Here is a 27,566-nt window from a genome sequence, read left to right on the forward strand (position 1 = left end):
CAGGATTGCCTGTGCAAGGCCAGTGGGGTTGCAAATATCTAGAAGGCCTTATGAATAAGGCTAAGATTTAGCCATGGGTATTCTTAGTAAAAGTCATGGACAGGTATTGGACAATAAACAAAAATCCACGGCCCCGTGACCTGTCCATGACTTGTACTATATACCCCGTGTTGTGGGGGGCTCCGGGAGCACAGCTGCTGGTCTGGAGGGGAGTGGGGTCTGGGGTACTCACTGGTGCTCGGTGGGGGGAGGGGGGAAGGAGACAGGTGCAGAGGGTAGCCTGGGGCTGCTGCCGCCACCACTGCTGGTTGGGGGTGACCGTGCTGGCCCAGGACTGCCACTGCTGGCGGGGTGGGAGGCACTATGGCTGGAATCTGTGACCTCCGTGACAGACTCGCAGCCTATACTTATGAGCATTGCTATGCAGTTTTTTAATTAAAAATATAGTTTGAAATGCCATAGAATTCCACATGCCCTATATATCAACTTTTGCAGGCAAAATATCTTAATACTGATGATAAAAAATGTCTCTGTTCTGTCTTTTTAGGATTTAGAATGAGACAAAGGCATGTTATTATGGAACCCATTGGTACATCTCAGGGTTGTCCACACTTAGTAGAATCTATTCCTTGTGAAGACCCAATCTGTTACCAGTGGGTCATTTCTGAAGGAGTATGTGTACCTGATCATGGAAAATGTGGGCATGGAAATCGCATACTGACAGCCATATGCAAGAATAATAAAGGTAGGTGCAGCTAATTTTAAGTTGGTCACCTTTAAATTTGCACATTGTTTTGTGTGTTCCTTTAAAATCTATTTTTGTTAAAGGGCAATTGCAAAAACTTATTATAGCAGTATATTTAATTTAATGTGAAACACCAGATTTTAGAATGGGATCTGAGTTTCCCCAAAGTATAGAGCTATTATCTGGGATTGTGGATTGAGCCCATCCCTGATTAAAACAAAATGACTCACTGCCACAAGTCATTTATTGCTGCTATGACCTATATTGCACCCCTCCCTAAACTAATATATTAGTAGTGTAATATTAATGGCCTGATTCTGCCCATTTACTTCCTGCATTCATGTTATAATACTTATGCCAATACTCTCATAGAGGTCAATAGGACTGTTTGAATACGATTACTCAGCATGAGTAAGTGTGTCAGAATCAGGCTCTTTGCATTTCCACGAACGTAGCACTAAATTCTTTCACAACAAATTTGGAATACTTTTCTCATCATAACTGTTTAAGAGCGCATACTGAGGAAAGCCTAGTTGTGATGCCAAGATTAATTATGCTACAAGAATCTGATATGTAAATGAAAAGATTTGTGCTGAGTAATACTTTTGTATTTACTTGCCAGCAGTTTGAGACTGACCCTGTGTTCAGTTTACAACTTGTTAATAATGCATAAAGCATATATTTTATAGGAAGTTTACAAACAAGCAATGAGAGCTTATTTCTCATATACAATTTGAAATGCAGCCAACAGTTTCATCATTCTCGATAAGGTCAATGTTGTCAGATCTCTAGATTCTATTACGTAAGGCATGATTTTGCAGCCCTTAATCACAGTGAGTTGTACTATCAGGTCAAAACTGGCAAAGTTTGGAACTTGCCAGTTTAATGCTATATCTGAGATGAAGATGATTCTTCCATTGCATGGTGTTTGAACAGGAAACAGTTCCAAGTCTATAACAAGTTGAGTTAATTGGCAAGTGTTTAAGAATATGTTGAGAGATATGGTGCATTAGAACCTGATCAACAATTAAATAACAGCTGCTAATCTGCTGAAGAGCAAAGATCCCTTTGAAATATGTATTAATGTTTGTAGGTTTCTTGTGTTCTTAGACTTAGCGGGCCAAATTCTCAGCTGCTGTAAATAGCTCCAGTGGAGTTAGGGGGTATCTGAGTGTCTTCTAAGTGATATCTGGGGTGATGTGATAATAATTTAGGCTGAATTCTGCAGTGACGTATGTGCAGGTTGATCCTTGAGCTGGTGTGGAACCCCACTGAGGCTACCCACTGGTGCAAGGGTTCATCTGTGTGCATCTTTTGGCAGGATTGGGGTCTTAAACTTGTGTCAACTTCAAACTCAGAGAAAACATGCAAGGTCACAAACTCACAAACCTGGGGTGATCTCTGATCATGGCAGCATGTTGCTCTGTAGTAATTATATGTGCTGAGACATCCCAATATTGGGGTATCTCTCTGCCGGTCTATCCAACAAGAAATTGGAACTTTCTATGTAGCTTTTTCACTTTCAGCCATTCAGCTCATGATGAGCAACGTGGGAGGGTTTTTTTTTTTTTTTGGTTCTATCAGTTTTGCTTTCAGATTTACAGAGTGCTTTTCAGTTAGTCTCCTTGAGAATGGAAAAAATATATATATTCTGAATGACTACTGGAAGTGAGAGAGTGATTGAAATCTTTCTTCTAGCATTGCAAGAGTAGCACAAAACTCCCTTTGAATTTCAGCTGGGGATTTTGGACAGTTTCTTTATTGTCACTATAACCGAATGTTTGTTTTGCTTGTCCAATCCTAATTTGGGAGATTTCACAAGACATACCATAGCTCATTTGACATGTTGGAAACATTCATGGATGCTCTTTTAAAACTTTTCTCAATCTCTATTGCAGCAGGATTTACTTACCGCAGAGTCATAGAAATCAAAGTTGAAAAAAGGGCTGTTTGTCTTGTTCATCCTTCTATGACTCTACTTAATACCATTAATTGCTTTGGCTATAGTTTCCACTCCTTACACAGTGCTGTCTTAGACAAAATTGCCATAGAAATCAATGGGATATTTGCCTAAATAAGAACTTTGGGACTGAGCATCAAAATTGCGCAGTGTCTCCAGTGGGACTAGTGACTAAATTGAGATATGATTGACCTCTTAAGAGGAAGTTGTGACAAATCACAAGGCACACCAGCTATGGCTGCAATAGAATAAAAGCTGTACTAATACTTAGAACTTACACAGTTGATGCATGTTCAAAGCACTGCATTAACTATTGTCCTGATGTAAAGCTTTAGCATAGCTGCTTTACATGCTGATAGGTTCATTAGTCTCAGCTGCCTTTTTGGTGTCTACTGCTGCATCCTGAAATCCAGTCACTTGTCTAGTCCTCTGATGCCAGTGTGCTATCCAATATTCATGTCAGTATTCAGCACTGCATACACCTTCAAGATTGCTGACTTACTGAAGAGACAAAGAATAAATGATTTGGGCTGTGGAATGTTACAAAACCAACCCCTATTTCCTTGATGAAAGTAATACCTCATTAACAATAAAGTTCAGGTTGTGACAGGTACATTGAATTTAGAATACTCTGGTGGTTCTGTGTATGCTTGCATACCCGATTTCTTCCTCTTGATATTAGTTCCAGCCTTTTCTTCATGGCTGTCTTTTTAATTATTACTGTATGTCAGTTTATCTTTTTTAACATTTCAGGGACACTGTTCTATCAATCCTTGCCCTGTTGGTAACTAATCTTGAAGAAACCACAAAAGTAACCATTAATATTTTCTGGAGTTCCAAATGTGTCCATGTACCTAACCCCCGTGTCATTTGCCTCTCTTGGTTTTATAATATAGATTAAAAATATTAGAGTAATAATTCATTTTGATTTCAGCTACATTTGTGATCTTTGTACATTAATTTGCAATGCTCTTTCTTTAGGAATGGTAAAAAAAAATCTCCCTTTTTCTGTGACACTTCTAAAGGACTCTGGTATAGGAAGGTCAAGCTTAGCTTTGAATCCTCGTAGTTGTCTTAAGTGGCCATTTATTTGAGTACACAAGATTTAGACAGAATGAGAACAGAGGGTTATTTCAATGATGTATCTAAAGATTCCAGTGTTTCTTATAAGACTTCTTTGCCAAAGGAGTATCTTTTCTTAAGGGATACATACCAACTTCAATCACATTCCATTTCATTGTACTTCCTATGTTATTAGACTAGATATCTAGGATGTTTTTTGTTTCTTAAATCTGCTGTTCCAGACAGAGGATGGCCATGTAATGCTGTTTAGTGATCCATAGCTCAGGATGTCCGAGGAGGTTCTGTAACTAGAAGCCAGAGCCCATATCTTCATAATTTGCTCTGGAGCTTTTTTCATGGCTCAGTTATGGTTAGAGTTGTTGGGAGTGCAGGAGGATTACAGAGTTCATAATCTCTATTGATAATCATCTAATTACCTTGTGCTCTGCCTGTCAGTTTCTTGCATGCATTTGTGGACTCTCATTTTATTCTTAGATTGTAAACTATTTGGGACAGGTTTCAGAGTAACAGCCGTGTTAGTCTGTATTCGCAAAAAGAAAAGGAGTACTTGTGGCACCTTAGAGACTAACCAATTTATTTGAGCATAAGCTTTCGTGAGCTACAGCTCACTTCCTCAGATGCATATCGTGGAAACTGCAGCAGGCTTTATATATACACAGAGAATATGAAACAATACCTATTCCCACCCCACTGTCCTGCTGGTAATAGCTTATCTAAAGTGATTTCCAGCACAAATCCAGGTTTTCTCACCCTCCACCCCCCCACACAAATTCACTCTCCTGCTGGTGATAGCCCATCCAAAGTGACAACTCTTTACACAATGTGCATGACAATCAAGCTGGGCTATTTCCTGCACAAATCCAGGTTCTCACATCCCCCCCACCCCCATACACACACAAACTCACTCTCCTGCTGGTAATAGCTCATCCAAACTGACCACTCTTCAAGTTAAAATCCAAGTTAAACCAGAACATCTGGGGGGGGGGGGGTAGGAAAAAACAAGAGGAAACAGGCTACCTTGCATAATGACTTAGCCACTCCAAGTCTCTATTTAAGCCTAAATTAATAGTATCCAATTTGCAAATGAATTCCAATTCAGCAGTTTCTCGCTGGAGTCTGGATTTGAAGTTTTTTAGTTTTAAGATAGCGACCTTCATGTCTGTGATCGCGTGACCAGAGAGATTGAAGTGTTCTCCGACTGGTTTATGAATGTTATAATTCTTGACATCTGATTTGTGTCCATTTATTCTTTTACGTAGAGACTGTCCAGTTTGACCAATGTACATGGCAGAGGGGCATTGCTGGCACATGATGGCATATATCACATTGGTGGATGTGCAGGTGAACGAGCCTCTGATAGTGTGGCTGATGTTATTAGGCCCTGTGATGGTGTCCCCTGAATAGATATGTGGGCACAGTTGGCAACGGGCTTTGTTGCAAGGATAAGTTCCTGGGTTAGTGGTTCTGTTGTGTGGTATGTGGTTGTTGGTGAGTATTTGCTTCAGGTTGCGGGGCTGTCTGTAGGCAAGGACTGGCCTGTCTCCCAAGATTTGTGAGAGTGTTGGGTCATCCTTTAGGATAGGTTGTAGATCCTTAATAATGCGTTGGAGGGGTTTTAGTTGGGGGCTGAAGGTGACGGCTAGTGGCGTTCTGTTATTTTCTTTGTTAGGCCTGTCCTGTAGTAGGTAACTTCTGGGAACTCTTCTGGCTCTATCAATCTGTTTCTTTACTTCTGCAGGTGGGTATTGTAGTTGTAAGAAAGCTTGACAGAGATCTTGTAGGTGTTTGTCTCTGTCTGAGGGGTTGGAGCAAATGCGGTTGTATCGCAGAGCTTGGCTGTAGACGATGGATCGTGTGGTGTGGTCAGGGTGAAAGCTGGAGGCATGCAGGTAGGAATAGCGGTCAGTAGGTTTCCGGTATAGGGTGGTGTTTATGTGACCATTGTTTATTAGCACTGTAGTGTCCAGGAAGTGGATCTCTTGTGTGGACTGGACCAGGCTGAGGTTGGTGGTGGGATGGAAATTGTTGAAATCATGGTGGAATTCCTCAAGGGCTTCTTTTCCATGGGTCCAGATGATGAAGATGTCATCAATATAGCGCAAGTAGAGTAGGGGCTTTAGGGGATGAGAGCTGAGGAAGCGTTGGGACAGACCATCTTTTTGCTGTGTGTGAGAACAATGCCTGGCACAACGAGGGCGGGAGGGATCCTTGACTGATGCCCTGAAGCAGTACTACAATACAAATACAAATAATATAATAAAATGGATAAAAGGAAATAATTTGTATAATGGAGAGGGATTTATACAAGATGTCTCATCCAAATAAAATATTACCATAAGTGGGTTTTTATTTAATTACTTAGCAGTTACTTCATTAGCAAGACACATTACTTGAAAGATCAGTGTGCAAAATGGTAGGCAGGGGAAAGACAAGGAAAGCTTAAAGCCATCTGAGAAAAGATGCATGTGGTAGTATCATGGATTAGATTATTAAATTATATCCTTAGCAGATCTGGGTGTATAATTCAAAACAAGTAGTTTCTATAACAACTCAACCTTTTCTCTGTTCACAAATGATCTGTGAGCTGAGCATGGTTTTCTCTAATTTGTTGTTTGAAATTGCTCAACAAATAATTTCTGTGAATAATTCTCCATCTTTAACATTTTCCTGGGAAGTTTGTTGCCAGTATTTGATAGTTGAGCTCTTTTGATTGGACACGTACGTGAGAGCATGTATTGCTGTTCCCTGATTGGATGAGAGTAACTCTTGAAATATTTATTCATTTTTTCTTTGCACAAATATGGTCCATTTGCCTAAATTTCACTTGTTTCTGTGAACAGTTCCTGCCAGTAAACTTGCTTTCCTAAAATATTCTTGATTAGTGGATACAAAGACATGAACAACTCTTCTTTAAAAATACAAATAAATATTGGAGCAGTATTTTTTGAAAAATTCATATCGCTCTAGGTGGCTCTCCAGGTACTACTTTGTAGTGGCATGTGCACTTAAAGGTTGTATGTCAAGAATGAATATTCCATACTGTACCTAGAAGGAAACTCGAGATTGTAATAGCATTGAGAGCAAGATCTGTATGTAAAAAGGTCAATCCATTTAGGAGGTTAAATTTGCGTGGCTGTGTACGAAATTTCCCAATTTTTCATTTAGGTGCAAAGAAAAATTAATGTTGAAACACTGTTATTGTCTAAAGTTCAGATGGAGAGATGTGGGAACTGTCTTAATTATTAGTATATTCCCCCATCCATATTAAAGATGGCTTTTTTTAAAGCAATTGTAAACAGATTGAAGCAATATAAATGCTAAAGAGGAGCTCTGGAGTGTGATTTTAACAAATGTATGGTGTGTTACATGTTGGCTGTGAACAAACAAGGGCTGTGGTTTGTAGTGCATTCTGGTTTCTCTGTTACATACTTAAAATATATGAAATGAAATAAAAAGCTTTCATAATATAACTAGTGTGACTCATGCAAATAATCTATCAGTTTTTTCAAGTATTTAAGAAATGCTGTCATCTTAAAAATGATTATAAGGAGGTGTAAATTAAAATAGTTTCTACAGTCCTATGGACTGAATCTTAGCTATTGGCAATGTCTGTAAATTGATTATAAAATGTTTGGGTTTTTATTATTTTAAAGTCGATCAGTGGTGTTCCGCTAGTCAGCAATCTGCTTTATTGTAATACCCATATAGCCATTTGTTATTTGCTTTTTGCTGGTCCAATACCTAGCAAGAAACCAAATTAATAAACCAAAATAAATGTCTATGTGATCAAACAGAAGAAGAAATATTTTGAAATAAATTAGCAAAAATTGGTAAGTCTTGCAATAGTACTCTAGAAAGCAAACACTATCTTTCTGTGATTTCACTGGTTTAATATTTTCATACCATGCTTCTAGATACTAACTAGGGTGACCAGATGTCCCGATTTTATAGGGACAGTTCCTATATTTGGTGCTTTTGCTTATATAGGCACCTATTACCCCGGGGCATCTTGTCCCGATTTTTCACATTTGCTATCTGGTCATCCTAATACTAACTATAATCAAATAAGTTTTATTTCTAGTTAGGGGTAAAACAAGAGAATGGAGCACATGAAAAATGTAGGATCGGATCGTATGCAGTGCTGAGCACTCTCAACACCTCTTCACGCCGCAGGTTGCGGCCCTTACTGATATTGGAGTTCTTTAAACTGTGTGGGACTTTGTAAAGATTATAGTCCTAGAAATAGAACATACTATTGTCCTTATTGTGGGAGCTCTCTTGGCAGCAGAACACTTTTTAGTAAAGCATTCTCATTGAGGCTGATAATAGAATGAAAAACCAATTGGCTGCAAGCTACAATAATAACTTAGGCAAAGGGAGTTAGCAGACGTAGATCTAGCTGTAATTATACCTCATGTCAACCCAAGGAACCTTAGCAGTGATAGATATGGGTCTGCACAAGCAACAGGAAAGAACATTTATGAAAATCAATTCTTGCTGTGTGAAAAATGAATCATTATCATCATTTTAACTGTGTTACTTTGGGCTGATTTAAATACTTTTGTGCTTCTAACACTGGCATTTTAAAGACAGGCTCAGGAGTCTTTACAAGGGCTGGTGAATGCAAGAAGCATACAAAACAGGAATATTCTTTAGAGTTTGTTTACTTGTTAAGAATTGATTCTGGTTTTCATAATGACCATTTTTAAATGTATTAATCCTATTGGTAGGTTTGCTTTTTAGAAGGAATCTATTTAATACTTCTAATGGCTCCAGTCACACACAGGTTAAATATGATGATTTCCTTTTATTTAACCATGTTTACTTTTAGAAACAATGCTTTGGGTTTTACACAGTCAGTGCTTGGAACTGGAAAGCATTTGCATCACTCCATCCCCCCCCCCCCCGAGGCAGTTTGACCTTCAAATCACAACATTCTGATTACTATCTTGATATTTCTGTCCCATTCCCCTACTTCATCGTTGTCACAGTGGGATTAAGGCAATGCAGGGCTCCAGGCACACCATGTGACAGGCTCCTATGGCTCCACTACTGTAGCCCTGAACAGTGACCTTGCCCCTTACTTGGAGTGGCAGACAGTGGCGTGGAGGCATCCTTCTAACATGAGGAGCAGCAGCAAGGATCCCTTCTGTCACTCAGAGAGGCAAGTGTTTGGCAGAAGGGAGGCTCACCCCGGTATCTTGCTAAGGTGGTCCAGGCCTACTGCACTCTTATTCTCCTGTCATACAGAGTCCTCTGTTCAGATGTATTGGTGGGCCCCATCCCAGTGCAGTGTGTCTTGGAGTCAGCACTTTGTTGATATGCATCGGGAAGTTTGCCCCTCTCAGAACTTTTTTTTTTTTTAAAGCTATCTACAGACTTAAGCAAACTCCACTATATTAGTTACACTCAGGTCACATTTTGGATCTTTTACTCATAATCATGAGGGATAAAAACATACTTTCTTTTTTAACATGAAAAAATAAATTTGAAATATGTAAATGTGAGCTCAGATTCAGGATCTGTTGCCCTAGGTATGGACCAATAGTAGTTATACCCTAATGCAGCCGTGAATTATTGTTTTTGTTCTCTTTATCAGATATTTACATGCTCAATTTAACTGTGAGGTGATTTTAGCAGCCAATAATCTCATACACTGCCACAGTCGGGGTTAAGGCTGTACCATTTGAGAGCTGAGATTCCGAATTGCTATTAGCTCTACCAGTTCTTGAGAAAGCAGTTGCTGAAATCCTGTTGGAATTCAAGTGGGGACTGAAGGGAAGCACGGTAATCAGAGTGATGTCATTTTAAGATCCAATATTGTGATCTGCCTGGGCTTAAAAGGAATACACTGTACCAGAAATGAGTAAATAAATAATTTTTGGCTGAGTGCTGGTGTTCTGAGGGGAGGGAGGGATGGTTTTTTCAGCTGATATTATTTGTTGCATTTGAACTGAATTCGCAAATAGTTTTGGTGCCTGATTTATTTATTATTAACTGAAAAAATTTCACCCTGCTCTAATCTATGCCACTGGAAGGCTGTGGACTCTTTGGGGAGGGATACTAATTGTGGTGTTCTTAGCTATATAACTATATATCTTTTTTCCTGTATGCCACAACTTTCAACCTCTAAGAACTATTGAGACAGCCAGCCACGTGTGTTCAGTTCAGTATAGGCTGCCACAAAAAGATGTGCACCCTCAAGGAGATTTTATGCTACTTTCTTGTCTCTGGTTAATCTAAAATAATTCATTTAGACAGAAAAAAGTGTTTGTGAATGGAAAAATACTTACAAAGCTTTCAAAATAATTTTGAAATCCTCAGGTAAAAGATGCTGTAAGTTCAAAGTATTTTATTGATAAAAGTATTTTATTTTATTTATTCCTTGTTTGGTGCATGTAGTTAACAATTTTACTTGGGGTTCTGATTTAATATGAACCTTTTCGTAGCCCAAGCCCTTATTAATGTTTTGAAGAATTAATTTTGAATTCTCCCATCCCTAATGGATTATTGGCAGGGTACAAAGTTGCAGTTTCTGTTTCATTTCTCAGAGAAGTTGGTTTATTCTGTTCAACGTATTGAGTATGTGTTGTAAATTTGTTGCATTCCTGGCTTATGGCTAAGTACATTCTTAAATCTTAGGGAAGAGTGGTACGCCTAGATTCCAGCTGATCCTATAAATAAGAGCAGCATAATCTCACGTTTTGATCATTTGTCCTCTTAGAAAATGAACCATGAAATAAATTATTTAGTTGTAAAATAATGTGCTCATTTTTTGATGCAACATGGAAATGAACCAATCATGGACAACCTTAAAACAGAGAATGGGGCAAATCAGATTTCCAGATCTACATATATATTAAGCAACGGGGGAGGACTGAATTTACAAAAGAGGACAGATAAAGTGCTGCACCACTAATGATCAGTGATAAATGGGAAAAAAATTAAGAGATAAAAGTTATATGGTTAAGGACTAGGAGCTATTGTCTTTGGTTAAAGGAACTCCATAAAGCACTGAGACTCAAAAAGGGCCCTCTAAGCTTTATTGATCTTGTTTGCACTGTATGAGCATTAACTCAGTGAGAGTTTTGCCTCAATAAGGATGGCTGAAAAACTGTGGGTATGTCTATTCTTTGAGCTGGGGTGTGATTCCCAGCTTGAGGAGACATACCTGTGCTAGTGTTAACAGAGCCAGCGTGATAAAAATAGAGTGACAGTGTGAGTGGCACGAGGGGGTAAGTACATAGCTAGCATCTTTGATGGGTATGTACTGAAGCAGCTAGACCTTCCCACCACTTGTGCTGCGACAGCCATACTTATTTTTACCGTGCTAGCTCAGTTAGGGCTAGTGTGAGTATGTTTCCTCAAGCTGGGAATTACACCTCCAGCTCAAAGAGTAGACGTACACTGAGAGCCTCATGATCCATTACATGAGTTATTCGAGTGTAGAACAGCCGAGCCCTTGTGATGGGGAGGTCCCAGACAATTGGAAAAAGGCAAATATAGTGTCCATCTTTTAAAAAGGGAAGAAGAATCATCCCAGGAACCACAGACTGCTTAGCTTCATCTCAGTCCCTGGAAAAATCATGGAGCAGGTCCTCAAGAAATCCATTTTGAAGCAGTTGGAGGAGAGGAAGGTGATCAGGAACAGTCAATGTTGATTCACCAAGGGCAAGTCATGCCTGACCGACCTGATGCCTTCTATGATGCGATAACTGGCTCTGTGGATATAGGGAAAGCGGTGGATGTGTTATATCTTGACTTCAGCAAAGCTTTTGATAGTTTCCCCCAGTATTCTTGCCAGCAAGTTAAAAAATATGGATTGGATGAATGGACTATAAGGTGGTTAGAAAGCTGGCTAGATTGTTGGGCTTAATGGGTAGTGATCAACAGCTCGATGTCTAGTTGGCAACTGGTATCAAGCGGAGTGCCCCAAGGATCGGTCCTCAGGCCGGTTTTGTTCAACATCTTCTTTATTAATTGTCTGGTTGATGGGATGGATTGCACCCTCAGCAAGTTCGCGGATGGCACTAAGCTGCGGGGAGAGGTAGATATGTTGGAGGGTAGGGATGGGATCCAGAGTGACCTAGACAAATTGGAGGATTGGGCCACAAGAAATCTGATGAGGTTCAACAAGGACAAGTGCAGAGTCCTGCAGTTAGGATGGAAGAATCCCATGCATTGCTACAGGCTGGGACCGACTGGCTAAGTGGCATTTCTGCAGACCTGGGGATTACAGTGAATGAGAAGTTGGATATGAGTCAACAGTGTGCCCTTGTTGCCAAGAAGGCTAATGACATATTGGGCTGCATGAGTAGGAGCATTGCCAGCAGATCGAGGGAAGTGATTATTCGCCTCTATTCAGCACTGGTGAGGCCACATCTGGACTATTGTGTCCAGTTTGGGGCCCCCACTACAGAAAGGATGTGGACAAATTGGAGAGAGTTATTAGGGGGCTGGGACACATGACTTATGAGGAGAGGCTGAGGGAACTGGGCTTACTTAGTCTGCATAAGAGAAGAGTGAGGGGGTATTTGATAGTGAGGGGAGTTCCAAAGAAGATGGAGCTAGGCTGTTCTCAGTGGTGGCAGATGACAGAACAAGGAGCAGTGGTCTCAAGTTGCAGTGGAGGAGGTCTAGGTTGGATATTAAGAAAAACTATTTCACTAGGAGGGTGATGAAATCTCCATCCTTAGAGGTTTTTAAGGCCTGGCTTGACAAAGCCCTGGCTGGGATGATTTAATTGGGGTTGGTTCTGCTTTGAGCAGGGGGTTGGACAAGATGATCTCCTGAGGTCTCTTCCAACCCTAATCTTCTATGATTCTATGAATTTAAACTATAGGAGATTATTTGGAATTCTTCTTGGGGAGAGGGGAAACACTCACTATTTTATAAACCACTGGAAACAAAGATCCTGAAAGCGAGACTTTACTGACAGACTCCAAATAGAGGGACTCCTTGGTTCTGATTGATCAAGTTTCTTTACCTACCAAAGGTGTGTTAAGTTGGACTCTCCAAATAATTTGGAGAGACCCCAGGCTCTCCAAAAATAAACACAGCAAACAGCATATAACCACTTAGTCAACCATAAATTCTTGATGCCTTTAGCCCAGTTAACACACCCTGAAAGTGTTTCTGAACGACTTTGAATAATTTTCAATAACCATGAACTGGAACTGGGTCTGTAAATATTAGATTACAGCTCTGTTTAACAGTTACTGTACTTGCTAATTCATTTTAAAATCACAGCTAATAATGTATATATCAAAGCTCTAAATAGGGAACACAAACTAATGTATGGAAACAAAATGATTTCTGCCTGCCCCACCCTCCAATATGCTTCTCATATCCTGGCTCCGAGAGGGAGGGAAATCTCTTTTTCCACGTATGGCCGCCTGGGATACTAGATTATAACCTGAGTAATCTATTGCATTGTGGCAACAAGGGCTCTGAGTGTTCCTAGAATAAGGAGTTGGAGTACATGACAGGTGAGCTGCTTTTGCATTCATGGCAGACTGACTTGCCTTTGACGAGACTATCCTATTACATTTAGCATAGCTCTGAGTTAATGGGTATTATTGGTCTCATCAAGCCCAAACTCAGTAAAATTACTACTATTGCATATATTTTGTAGTTGTCTTTGCAAGCATCCAGGAGCCAGATCATAGATTGTGTACTGCCTTAGATGGGGAACAGAACCATCATTAATTCAAGTAAACAGATAAATTCAAAGCCCTCACAGCGCTATTCTGAAACTGATGCTTATGTAAAGAATTCAGACCCGTTTTAGAACTTTTCAGGGGTGGGCAAGTTGCTGTAAAGTAAGGGCAGTGGTATAACATTTTAACACAAACACTTCTATCTTGTGAGCATTTTAATAATCTTTACTCATATAAGAGGACTGGCACACATGGTTCACTTGCTTAGGAAGACAGCTGTTCAGAAAGTCTAAATAATGTTATGCAGTGATTATGCTTGCAAACATAAATATCAGGTGGTAGATATACACCTTGAAGTCAGGCATGTCACAGCAAAATTCAGACTAAAGCATGGCTGTGCTTCTTCCGGTTGTGGTATATGCTTTCAGTGTGGGATGGTGGGGCTCTTTCCTCCACCTTTATGTCAGCCACAAAGAAGGCAGGCAGGATATAGACCCCGCATTATTTTTTAGTACTCGGCTATTTGGCTGGCAGATGTTGTGGACGGTGATCTTTGATTCAGAAGGGACAGGCAGGCTGATTAGGGATGAGGCCAAGGCCCATGCTCCCTGTGCTCTATACCAGCAGGTATGAGGGCTGCTGGTGAGGTGCTCCTCACCAAGTGCCCCTTGAAGTATTCTTCCTAAGCGCACAGTCGCATGAGAGCTGAAGTTCCTATTCCCTTAGCTCTTCAGAGAGCAGCGAGGTTATAATTTGGACCTTCTTAATATTCTGCTGTAGTTAATGGCTCCCAACCACTTCAAAGACAGTTTCTAGATCCTCAGATGATCTCAACTGTAAAAATGGAGCATATGGAGAAAGGCAGTCTATTTTATTGTAATGTTCCAGACCACAGAGAAGTCTGGTTCTCACAGGTGCTGAGCACCAGCAACTCCAACAGTAGCAGCAGGTATTCAGTCCATCTGAAAACCAAGCTGCTTAGAACTTGGAGAATTGAAACAGTTGGGGTTGCACCTTTGAGCATATGGGAATCGCAGCAATTTTGTATAAGACAAACATCAGCACATTACAACCAGTTGGAGTACTGCCCTTTTTTATTTTAAATGTTATGAAATGAGTTTGACACCCGTTGATCTAAAGGTTATCTAAAGAGCATGGTGAGTCTGAGTGACCTGCCAGGCTGTTAAATTGGAGCTGTAGGTTAGAGTCTACTGAGTAGAATCATTAAAATGTATCTTGACGGGTTTCAGAGTAACAGCCGTGTTAGTCTGTATTTGCAAAAAGAAAAGGAGTACTTGTGGCTCTGAGGTGTCACAAGTACTCCTTTTCTTTTTTTAAAATATATCTATCTGTCTAGTTCAAAATACATAATTTTCAGCTGTTCATTCAAGAGGTGCCTACAGCTGGTGAGAAGAATTTTGTTCAGGTCAGCCACCTTTTTTATTCTTTCAATTACCAGACTAAGAAAATTCTCCACTTACTGTATCTTATAGCAGTGCACTTAAGTTTTTTCATTTGAAAAAACTTAGGATAGATTTTTTTTTCTCTTCTTTAAGTGGATTCTAGATACAATCCTATATGTATTGCTGTAATGCATAGCTTAAAGAACAATACCTATAAATGCCAATAGCAATGCCCTTTTTACTCTGTGAAACAAAGCATGCAGCATAAAATACACTTTCAACTCTTTTAAAACTAAATATAACTTCACATTTTTATTTTATGAACACAGTTTATTTTCTTTACAGAGATTTTATTCCTCAACACACACTGATTAAACAGGAGGGATATGTAAATGAGCAAAACTGGATGCTTTATACTTTTTTGAGCTCTACTCGAAAATGATTAAATTGTGAACAGATGACAAGTACTGAAATGATTTTGGAAAAGTTTTCAGAAGGGATAGGAGATTGAACAGATTAATGTGGAAAAAAGCTCTAGGAGCAGACTTCTTCTGGAGCTGCAGCTCTAGATCGAATTAAGGTTACCAAGAGAAGAAAATCTGAAGATTGAAACTTGAGTGAACCTCATCACAGAACAATTTATACAATTTAGACATCACTAAACAAGTTTCAGAAATAGTTAAGTATTTCACCTTCTTCAAAAGCAAAGAACTATTCAATGAAGACTGCATTGTATTCTTCCAGTTTGTAATCCAGGAGATAGTGTAAAACACTGGGGGGTGAGATTCTGTGCTGAACCTCATAGGCTGTATCTACACTGCTTGTAAAACCTGCTGCAGCAAGTCTGAGCCTGGGTCAACAGATTCAGGTTCACGTGGCTTGGGCTACAGTGCTAAAAATAGCTGTGTAGACGTTTGAGCTCGGCCTGGAGCTCAGACTCTGAAGCCCAGAGTGGGTTTGATCCTGAGCTTCAGCCCAAGCTGCAATGTCTTAATTGCTGTTTTTAGTGCCGTAGTCCGAATCCTGCGAGCCAGAGTCTGTCAACCCGGGCTCTGAGACTCTCTGCCGTGGTTTCTAAAACAATGTGTAGATGTACCCTTGGAGCTGCAGCACAGAACCTGCATCTCAAATGGATGGGGGATATGCTGGCATTAAGCCATTTTTGCACCCTTCCAATCCTAGGCTACTCTGGGGCTTAAGTTACAGCTGACTGTCCTATCGGTAGCAGCATTGTTCAGAATCTCCAGATGCTGCATGCTTTAGCTCCACCCCGACACACTTCTCATGTCCCAAGCCCCCCCCCCCCCACAGCAGGGCTTGAAAGGGGGTCCTCTGAGGACAGTCATATTGCTGTCATTCATATAGCCTGCATTCGGAAAATCCTCCTCTGGCTTGATATGGGGCTTTTATTGCCTTTGTATACTGTTGTGACCTGGAAGAAATCACACTACCTCCCTCTTTCACTTTCCCTTTTGTAGAATGGAGATGATAATGCTCATCCACTTTTGTAAAGCCCTTTGAGATATGTAGATAGGTAGTTTTATATAAGTGCTAAGTATCAACTCCATTCTTAACTTACCTCATTGCATGTAGGTATCACATGTAACACTTTTTTTGGAGGACTCTGTGACCAAGAGACAGTGGAGCACACAGCAAGTTGTGGTGTGGTGAATCATTCATTTAGGAAGGTTTTTTAATTTGCTCACATGAGGGGGTTGGTGATAGACAGCAGTACAGCGATGTCTGGGAGAAAAATGATCAATTATTTATCTTTTAAAGTATGTGATTTACAGTGTTAAAAAATACAATACCAAAAGTCAGCCTGTAGCGTGTGACATTTTTACTGTTTCTAATGGCCAGAAAATTGTCAAATTACTAGTTTAATATGGATGCCACAATGGCACCAGTAACGAAAACTTTGTAAACTTTTGACAGGTTTTCACACAATGGAACTGGCCTTTTAAATAGTCTAAAAAGGGTACAAATGTGAAACAGAAGAGCATACAAATAAATGACCAGTGGTATCCTGATGGCATTGGGAGTTTATATAAATATTAAGGCGGAAATATGGCTCACAGAAGTAAAAGCAGTTTCAGGGGGAGTTAATTCCGTTCTGCATGTGATAGAATTGCTTAGGGTCTGTGCAATCCATGTCCTACACCAGAAGATATTGAAGGGAGCAAACTAAGGCCCTGATCCTGCAAAAACATTTCTGCACGTGCTTAGCTTTCAGCACTGGAATAGTCCCGTTGGCTTCAAGTTAAGCATACATGTTTGCAGGATCAGGGTTTAATATGAAAGCTCTGTAGGAAGAGAATGCAGAGTCAGTGCATTCCTCTTACCCCAGTCTGCAAAATAGCATGGATATGGAGAAGGTAAGGAAGTCATATGGGACATGGAGAGGGTAGGGAAGAGTTTGGGGTCCAAGCCCACAGGTCCATCCATGCAGAGAGATTCTTTGCATCCTGTTCTGTAACTGCCAATCCTCAACCAAGTAACATAAGCAGGACCATGGCTCTGTTGCCAGCTTTCAGTTGTACACTGTGCCCTCTTGGGCATGGGCCGGGGATGTCACAAAGCATGCCAGGGAATTAATTCTGCTTGGACCAGCAGTAACTTTGTTTTACTGGGCTTGGCCTACACTTCAAAGTTAAGTTGACCTAAATTGACTTCTTTCAATTTAGTTTTGCATGCCTTCACACCTAAATTTGCCCCCCCCCCACGCCCGTGGGAACCGTTACATCGATGCAATAACACCACTCCCCCAAATGACACAGAGCCAAAGTTGACCGACTTCCATCGAAATAGACATTGCATGTGACAGTGGCAGCTCTGGTCCCAATTTTGAACTCCACTGGCTGGGGGTCACAGATATCGGAAGCCTGCCCCTTCCCTTTAAAAACTCAGTATGTTTTTGAAATGCCTTTTTCTGGTTGCCCATCTGGGTGAACACACCTACTAGTCCATCTTTGCAAGCATCCAACCATTCCAGCTCAGCGCAGACTGAGAGCTACACCTAGACATACTCCTGCCTGAATCTCCTCAGCCTGGGAGGTGAAGAGGCTGTGCAAACCCAGCTAAGGAATATAGACATCTGCATGCAGATTGGGCAGGGAATGCTAAGCCTGAGACATGACAAGGCTAAGAATCAAAGCCAGGTGAAAGCCAAGGAACGTCAGCGTGGATATCAAAAGGCAAATGGGGGAAGCAACAAATCTGGGGCTGCCTTGTGGGCTTGCCGCTTCTATAGCGAACTACGTGCCGAGCTTGGAAAGGACCCCACCAGCACCCTGACTGTGGACATCTTGAGAGCTGGGCGAGGAGGAGGAGGGGGTCATGGCAGGAGAAACAAACGATGCATTGAGCCAGTCCCTCTAGGAGAGCACAGATGAGCCCGGTGATGAAGGGGAAGGGAGCTCAGGTAGGAAAATAGATGCATTATTCCTTATGAACAGGTTTGTTTCCCTTTTTTGTGGCCAAAACCTTCCCTTCCCCCACCTCTCTCTGCCCTTCTTCCCCCTTTAAAGATGGTGCCCAGACTTGCATTTAGAGAACTAAGCCATCACCTTTTTAAAACCAGCACTGGGAATACAATTAAAGTTAATGCTTTAGAATACATATATAGTTGCCACTTCAGTCAACTAATATGGATTAAGAAAGGAATTCAAAAAGATGTGTACCAGTCTGCTTTACACAGTCGGGAACGGATTACTGTCCTGTGCTCGGATAGAGGTGGAAGAAAGAGGTAGAGGTGGCGATCACTTTTTCCTTTTTGGGGCTTGTTGTTCTATCACAGGGGCACAACAGTTTGTACCAGAGTACTTTATCTGAACTGGGATGTCAGTTTTACCCTCTTGAACAATCTCGATGAAACTCTCATGGAGATACTCTGCAGTCCTCTCCTGAATGCTTCCAGGGATGGAGGCCTTGTTTCTTTCCCCACAATAGGAGATACTCCTGTGAGAAGTTCCACTTACACATTGCAGTGAATGGGCTCGCAGCAAGTGGGTGATGGTGGCTTCAGGATGTCAGTGGTAGCTAGGTTGTCTGGACCTTTGTCACCCTCAGGAGTAAGATATCAGCCAAAATCACTGCCTATGAAATTTCACTGCACTTTCCCTATACCCTGCCTGGGGATACCCAGCATATAAACCTTCTGTGGAACAGTTCCACTCCCATCTCCCATCTAGTCCATACTCACCATGGCTTGAGCTGCAGAGTGATGCTGTAACAAGCTTCTCCAAAGCTGAAGTGGCAACTAGCAATTTTTATTGAAGGTCTTTATGAGAATAATGTAAGGGAGCTTTGAAACTTATCTTTCTCTTCCAGCTGCCAATCTAACAATGTATCTGTTTTCATCAGCAGTCTCTGCTGTGATGACCCTGAGAGGTGCCCCCTCCATGCTTGCTGAATGCCTGACCCAGATCAGACAAAGAAAGTGGAGGACAGAGGAGGATATGTTCTCTGAGATCCTCCAGTCTGCTACAGCTGCTGACCGTGAGCAAGTGATTAGAGGGGCTGGATGGCCAAAAGCAGGGTGAAAGACCAGAAATGGAGAGGTCAGATGCTGGAGCAGAGGCACAGGGAGAGACAGGTGCACTAGGAAGTGCACCAGGATGCTATGGCTGTGCTCAGGCAACAAATTCAGATGTTGCAGAACATTATTGAATTCAATGCATAAAGACCCTGTACACAGTTGCCTTTTCAGTCCATGGAAAACTCCGTGCTCACTACTCTTAAATCCCCAGCATAGCATGTAACAGTAAGGCATGAACCCTTACCCCTACCACTGCACACTGGGGAAAACAAGGAGAACCACGATAACACTTACGCTGACCTGTGATAACTACAGGACCAGTCAGAAAGCACACTGCACTATTTGCTTTTAGCATGAATGAAACATTGCAATATGTTTTTAATATATAAACATGTATGTTGTACTTGTTTGTTAAAGGGTGACCCATATTTATACAAAGTGTTGCTATAATTGTTTTTAATTTATTTGCACTTTAACTTGTTTCCTGTTTTATTTGCACACAATAAGGTTTTATTTTTTTTGAAACTCCGCATATAACTATTAGTTTGTGCCAAGCAAACATGCCACATTGGAGAATTCATAATGGTAGTCAATCCCTAACCCATATTTAGGGTCTATACACACATAGGCACACAAGTTCCCAAAAGAATCACATAGTACTACTGTGGCTATTAAAACAACCTTTTAAGGCCTTCAACCATGTAATTCCACCTAGCCCTTGTGTCTGTCTGGACAAAATCAGCAGACACTGCTCCACCTTACCCTTCCACCCTGCCAGTAGTCTTCCCCCCTCCCCCTTTGATTCACAAATATAATGTAATAAACAATATGCAGCAATAATGATTGGACCTCAGCAGGGCAAATGTTCCAATCGAGTCATTAAACATCACCAGCAAGCTTTCAGTCTACCAAATGCACATTGAATGGTCATCCTGCACCTGTTTAGCCAGTAGCTAAATCTTTCTTTGGTGCTGTCGAGCTGGTTTGTATATGGTTTCATGAGCAAGGGGTAGGCTGAGTCCCCTAGAATCACTAATGGCTTTTCAACATCATCCATCTGAATGCACCAGTTAGGGAAGAATGTTCTTGATTGCATCCTCTGGAAAAGTCCTGGGTTCTTAAAGAGGCAAGTGTTACTCACCTTCCCTCACCTGCTCACACAGATATCAGTGAAGTGTTCTCAGTGATCCACTGGTGCTTGCATAACCATGGAAAAGTAACCCTTCCTGCATATGTAGTCACTGGCAAGGAGGGCTGGTGCAAGAATCGGGATGTGTCCTGTCTACCATGCCACCACAGCTTAGGAACCTAGTGCTTCAGATCCATCTACTGTTTCCTGTACATTACCAAAGTCCCAGTCCTGTGCAGTAAGATCCACTTAATGGCAACGGACTCCACTGTGGATTTTCCAGTTTTGAATTAATTTCTCACTGACCCAACAGCAATCTGGCATTGCAGGCTTCTGGAATGTGAGCTACACTTGCTTTTCCACTGTCAGTGCTACCCTCTGATTTTTTCCCCTACTCTCCCTGTGCTGGAGGGCTGGGGAGAGCTCATCGCCCAGGTCCAGGAACATGGCCTTTCACAGCCAAAAGTTCTGCAGCCACTGCTTATCATCCTAAATCTGCATTATTATGTGATCCCATTACTCAGTGCTTGTTTCTCGGACCCAGAAGTCCGCCATGTGGAGTTGCTCCATGAATTCCAGCAACAACCTGACATTTTTATTCACTGTTTTCATCATCGGGCATCACATCTTCATCATTAGTTGTAGTAGTAGCACTGAAGGTCCGCAGATACAGGTGAATTGTGTATCCTGTATTGACCGTTGCTAATGACAACTGCACTGAACTGAGCAGGATCCATGCTTCTGACAGAGAGAAGGTAGAGACTGAAAAGCGGTGTTCAGGACCATGGTAATTTTTAATATAATGTGAAAATTATGGGATGGAATAAGCATTATGGGATGGAGAAAGTGGGACTGTGGGAACTTGACCCCCTAGTTCCCAGAAATCCCTGGATGAATTTCTGGTGTCTCACAAACTTCTTCTGAAGTTCTTGAAGGGGATCATTCTAGTACCATGCACTATAGTAGACAACCTCCAGTTGGCCTGACCATTGCCTCTTCTGCAGCAGAAACAGAAGTGTGTTTATATAAGTTAACCCTTTCCCCTTTATGAGGCCCCACAGTTGTGTTTTCTGTTGTTGGATTCCCCCCTGAAATGCATGATCAGGGGAGTATTGGGATCTAAGTTATTTCTACATTATCCTTTACACAATGGTAGCTAAGTGATATTGAGTGAAAACTGAAGGAAAACATTACATTTCCCCCGAGTTCTTTTAATGAGCTAGCTGTAAAGCAGATCGGGTCAAAAAACCCACAAACATGGGCACTATATCAAAATTTCAAAACTTCTGACCAGCTCCACCATGAAGGGTTTAAGATGGGGCCGTATTGTGCCATCAGTTTTCAGGCAGAACTCCTGTAACAGGGCAGCCACTTCCTGAGCACTCCTCTTGTGGTCTGAGATGGTTTTGCCTGGCCTCAGCTTCTTCTCTTCCCAGCCCCTTAAGAACTCCACACAGTCTTTTTTATGGTGAATGGTACTCCCGCCCAGGGCTGGTTTAATAACTAACAGTTGAAAACAATAGTCAGAGTCCCAAAATAAAAGTCCACCAGACTCAGCTCTGGCTCCTTTACTGCACATGAAGCACTGCTTCTGTCCCAGTCTGCTGCTTGTGAAACTGCCACTCCCAGCCCTTTCTAGTTACAGCTCAGCCTTCTGGCTCAGCCTTCCTCCTTCTGTCAGCCTCTCCCTGTTCTGAGGGAGAAGGCAGCATATCTACTGCCCTCCTTTTGGAGAGGTCTTCAGTTGGCTGGCAGGGAGAGGAGCCCAACCTCATCATACTGCATTTGGCTCCTGGTCTCAGGCCCTTAAACGGACAGTGTCCTTGGTTTTTCCCATCCAACTACTAATTCCCCAGAACCTCTTCTTCTCTTCTGACTTTGGCCATTTGCCGAGTCTTTGTCCCAATGTTCCCAGAACAGTGTCTTCTGGCCTCCTCTAGGTTTAAAGGGCCAGTATACCCCATTACAACACCCCACTAAATCTGCTTCAATATTCACATGCACTGACTCTTTATTAGGTCTCTCTCTCTCTCTCTATGAGCCGCAAGAAGAGATTAGTCATGCTATGATAATAGACAGAAAACGGCTTGTATATGAGACAAGAGGAAGATTGGTAAGCACCTAGGATGGGTATGGGAAAGAACTTCCTGGACTGTATCTTAGAATAGAATATCAGGTTTGGAAGAGACCTCAGGAGGTCATCTAGTCCAACCCCCTGCTCAAAGCAGGACTGATCCCCAACTAAATTATCCCAGCCAAATCAATGGGAGTTTGGAAACTGACTTCTATGGGAGCAGTTTCAGACCTTCTTATAGATCCAGGGCTCTATTACAGACACAGGCATCCATGATAGTGGATTCACTTACAGGACTGAGCCCTAATTTAAGTCAAGACAAAAAGAAGCATGGGTAAGAACAACAAAAAGAGACAGAAACCGCTTTCATCTGCCACATTTTTTAAGCCAAACTCTAATTTTAAATGTTTTATCTGTAGATTGAATCCTGTATTTTAAGAAACTGAAGGTTTAGACAAAGTGCTAAACATAGAGTGAACTGAGAAACATTATAATCTTCTCAAAGAGTTAGACAATTTAAAATGTTATTGTTCTATATTTTTCTTTCATTCTGCCGGTATGAGACATCTGTAATTGTTTAAAACTAGGTATTGCCTATGTTTAAAGGAGTTACACAAGCAAAAAAGTTAAGATTTTTCATAGCTTCTTTTCAGACGAGCAGCCAGTTCAATGTATAGCTTTAGGCAGTTGGCAAATGGCTATACAAAACTTTTGTAGCAGAACATACATATGGGGAGAAGTCTGTTTAGAAATTGACTCATCCCTGTATTGCTGAGACACTTTTTCCACTTGTTGAAATATCGTTTGAACAAAAGTCCTCCCATATTGTATAGCTTCAATGAATCTTTCCAACACTCCTTAGTTCTGATACTTTTTTATCAAACTTTTACTGAAGTGTGGGAACTGGACTGTAAATATTGATTTGTTTGATTCTTTTCTGTAAACTGTGATGTGTATTTTCCCACCCAGTTGTGTGAAAGTGCAATTGTCACATGCACTCTCAAATGTCTGTCATATCGACCCAGTGGCTGCCACTCCCACAGCCAGAACAAATGAGAAATGTGAAAGATGAGTCAAAGAAGTTTTCCACACTTGGCTAACAACAGCTAAACATAAAACCAGGCCCATCTCCTCTCACATCACCAGGATGGGGGGAAAAAATTACACATCAGTGACAGGGCTTGATCCTGCTCCTCTGAAGTCAGTGGAATTCTGCTATTGAGTTCAAATGGAGCAGGATCTAAGTGAACAAGGAAGAGAAAAGCACCTATACATGCATCCAGGAATGATAATAATAATTGTTCCCAACAAGGAGGTGGGTGAGGAAGGCTCAGGGAGTGGTCTGAGCCCTGCCTCTGTGTCTCTATATGCCAGCCAGCAGAACTGGCCAGAAAGTAAGCTGTTCCCCTAAGAGGGTAAAGTAACTTACACCGTCCTCAAGACTAGGAAGCGAGTGTGATCTCAGAGTACAATTTCTTTTCCAGATCTTCTGGGACAGTGCAGCTATGTACTTTCCCTTGATCAGGGCTGAGCCTAAAGGTTCAGTCTAGCCCAGACTGACTGCTTCTGTTTGTTAATGGGAAATTTATATGCACTCTAGAATTTCCATTTTGTAGTAAAAAGCTTTATGCAAAGGAGACCAGTAAAGAATTCATGCAATGTGGGGAAACATTTCTTGCAACACTCTTTAAATCACTAGTTGGGAGGGTTGAAGTAGATGAAAGATGGGATTATTTTCTACCTACAGTACCTGGTACAAACCAAAATGATCTCTTAGGCTGAAATCCTGGTTCCATCTAACTCAATGGCACAACTTCTATTATTTTCAATGGAACAAGGATTTCATCCTAAAAGTTTTGCTATGCAGTTAACACTGTGTTTTTATGGTATATTTAGTATTACATCAAAGGCAACTAGATCCTGAAAGGGGGTTGGGGGCAGGGAGCGTCCTTTTTGTTTATGAATCTAAATAGGGCAGGCTGACTGATTTGGTGACTATCTTGAAAACTCACTGAGCTGCAGCATTAGCAGAGAGATCTCTAGACCTGCATAGGTAAAGATGGTAATTTCTTAGCTATCAGTAAATAAATATCTTATGGTTTTCACTTTAATGTTATATGCAATTTAACTCCCAGGAAAATAGTTCTACAGTGGTTATTCATATATTTCATAGTAGTCTGCATTAATTCAGACTGTGCAAGGTTTCCTGATACATTATTTATTGTGGTATTAAGAAATGTGTTTGTGGTACTGCATATGGTTGACCAAGCATTATTTTGTAAATCAAGAGTAAATCATAGAATCATAGAATATCAGGGTTGGAAGGGACCCCAGAAGGTCATCTAGTCCAACCCCCTGCTCAAAGCAGGACCAATTCCCAGTTAAATCATCCCAGCCAGGGCTTTGTCAAGCCTGACCTTAAAAACCTCTAAGGAAGGAGATTCTACCACCTCCCTAGGTAACGCATTCCAGTGTTTCACCACCCTCTTAGTGAAAAAGTTTTTCCTAATATCCAATCTAAACCTCCCCCACTGCAACTTGAGACCATTACTCCTCGTTCTGTCATCTGCTACCATTGAGAACAGTCTAGAGCCATCCTCTTTGGAACCCCCTTTCAGGTAGTTGAAAGCAGCTATCAAATCCCCCCTCATTCTTCTCTTCTGCAGGCTAAACAATCCCAGCTCCCTCAGCCTCTCCTCATAACTCATGTGTTCCAGTCCCCTAATCATTTTTGTTGCCCTTCGCTGGACTCTCTCCAATTTATCCACATCCTTCTTGAAGTGTGGGGCCCAAAACTGGACACAGTACTCCAGATGAGGCCTCACCAATGTCGAATAGAGGGGAACGATCACGTCCCTCGATCTGCTCGCTATGCCCCTACTTATACATCCCAAAATGCCATTGGCCTTCTTGGCAACAAGGGTACACTGCTGACTCATATCCAGCTTCTCGTCCACTGTCACCCCTAGGTCCTTTTCTGCAGAACTGCTGCCTAGCCATTCGGTCCCTAGTCTGTAGCTGTGCATTGGGTTCTTCCGTCCTAAGTGCAGGACCCTGCACTTATCCTTATTGAACCTCATCAGATTCCTTTTGGCCCAATCTTCCAATTGGTCTAGGTCCTTCTGTATCCTATCCCTCCCCTCCAGCGTATCTACCACTCCTCCCAGTTTAGTATCATCCGCAAATTTGCTGAGAGTGCAATCCACACCATCCTCCAGATCATTTATGAAGATATTGAATAAAACCGGCCCCAGGACCGACCCTTGGGGCACTCCACTTGATACCGGCTGCCAACTAGACATGGAGCCATTGATCACTACCCGTTGAGCCCGACAATTTAGCCAGCTTTCTACCCACCTTATAGTGCATTCATCCAGCCCATACTTCCTTAACTTGCTGACAAGAATACTATGGGAGACCGTGTCAAAAGCTTTGCTAAAGTCAAGAAACAATACATCCACTGCTTTCCCTTCCCTTGGGAAAATGTGACCCTATTTTCCCAAGCTGTTAAATAAATGAATGCATTGAAATAAATCTGATTAAAAATAACTCATTTTCCATAGAAATAGTGTAAAATCCCCATAATCTCTTACTTTCACTTCTCTTCACAATAGCCTTCTACTTTTTTTTAATAGCTCTGAGAGGCTCTTCATCTATTAATCTTCTTTTCCTGAGAGAGAAATTAATTTTGGGCAGGATCCTGAATATCTAGCCCAGGTAGGTTTTTTCTGGGTAAGGAATGCTGGAGCAGCAACAATTTTGTAGTATCCCTTGGGTTCAATGAACAATTATGTTAAAGGGAGAAACAAGTGAACTCACATTTTCCAATAGTTTACAAAGCTTACAGATCCAATCATGTGAGACTGCAGTGCAAATAAGGGAGAAACAAATAGTATACAAAGCCTGGAAATGAATAAATCCTTTGGATGAACTTCTTGAGCCAAGTGTTGAGATTAAAGTCAACTATCTACTATATAATTGTTTCTGGGGTGGATTTGGAGCTGCTCTGTAATAATTTATGAATTCTGTATCTTGACCTGGTTATTGGGATGTTTAGTCTATGAATATATTGCTTTAGTTTAATAAGTGGCTGCTGGGGGCAAAAACAAGCAGTAAAGGAAAGACTGGTTCAAGATAAGCCACTTCTCAGCAAACAATTGGAAGTTGAGAGACAATGTCAGGACTGGAAAAGGCCCAGGAATGCAGAAGAATAAAAGAACTCTGGTAGGTTTAAACAGGAACAGTATTTCAGGAGAGGGCGGTGGTTGTCCAGGGGAACCAGTCTAAGACACGACACCCCTCGGGAGGCGGGCGGAGGGAATGTCTGAAGAAGTTAGGAATTCCTATGTTAACATCAAGGTTTGGTAAGCCTTTAGGTAAAGCAGACATGTGTATGGACTGTTTGTTTGAAAATGCTTTGTTCCGACTGTTAAACACTACTTTGGTTTTAAGGAGGCTGCCTGCTCCCTGTATACCACTAACCAGACTCCCAAAGGGAAGGTGCCAGAACATGCTGGTTAAGCACAGTTGATAAACAGGCCTAATCCAGCAGTTTTCAAACTTTTTGAGTTGAGCCCCCACTTGAGTTAAAATTTTTGGTTGATTTGGGCTTCCCCACCCCAGACAAAAATAGACACAATGCCTGCCCCTCCCACTCAGGTTTTCCGGGTCAGGTAAGGCACGTATGACTATCTCTGTCTCAGAGGCTGCCTGAGAGCAGAAATCGGCATAGTCACGGTGGATGTTAGCACTGACCCATAGGCTGGGTGGCCTGCTGAGGTGAGTCAGGGGGTGGAGGTGTCACTCTCTCCCTGAGCCCTGTCATGTCTGGCTGGCCTGAGCAGCCTGGCTTTGCCGCTTGTCCCCCACAAATGTTCTAGGTGGGCATGCCCCACAGTTTGAAAACCTCTGGACTAATCCAAAAGTGGGGAATTGAGAAATTCCACCCCGAGATTGGTAAAGGCATGATGGAGTGC

General features: G+C 41.6%; 1 protein-coding gene across 2 annotated transcripts in view; it reads left to right on the forward strand.

Annotated features, from left to right (window-relative positions):
• THSD7B (thrombospondin type 1 domain containing 7B) overlaps positions 1 to 27,566 on the forward strand; it is a 518,592-nt gene that overhangs the window by 222,079 nt on the left and 268,947 nt on the right. For both annotated transcript variants that reach the window (XM_073305365.2, XM_073305366.2), the window contains exon 7: positions 548 to 745. In XM_073305365.2, the coding sequence (XP_073161466.2) occupies positions 548 to 745 (198 nt within the window). The remainder of the gene's footprint in view (positions 1 to 547; positions 746 to 27,566) is intronic.

This window comes from Lepidochelys kempii, chromosome 11, assembly GCF_965140285.1.
Source record: "Lepidochelys kempii isolate rLepKem1 chromosome 11, rLepKem1.hap1, whole genome shotgun sequence".
Classification (NCBI taxonomy): Eukaryota; Metazoa; Chordata; order Testudines; family Cheloniidae; genus Lepidochelys; species Lepidochelys kempii.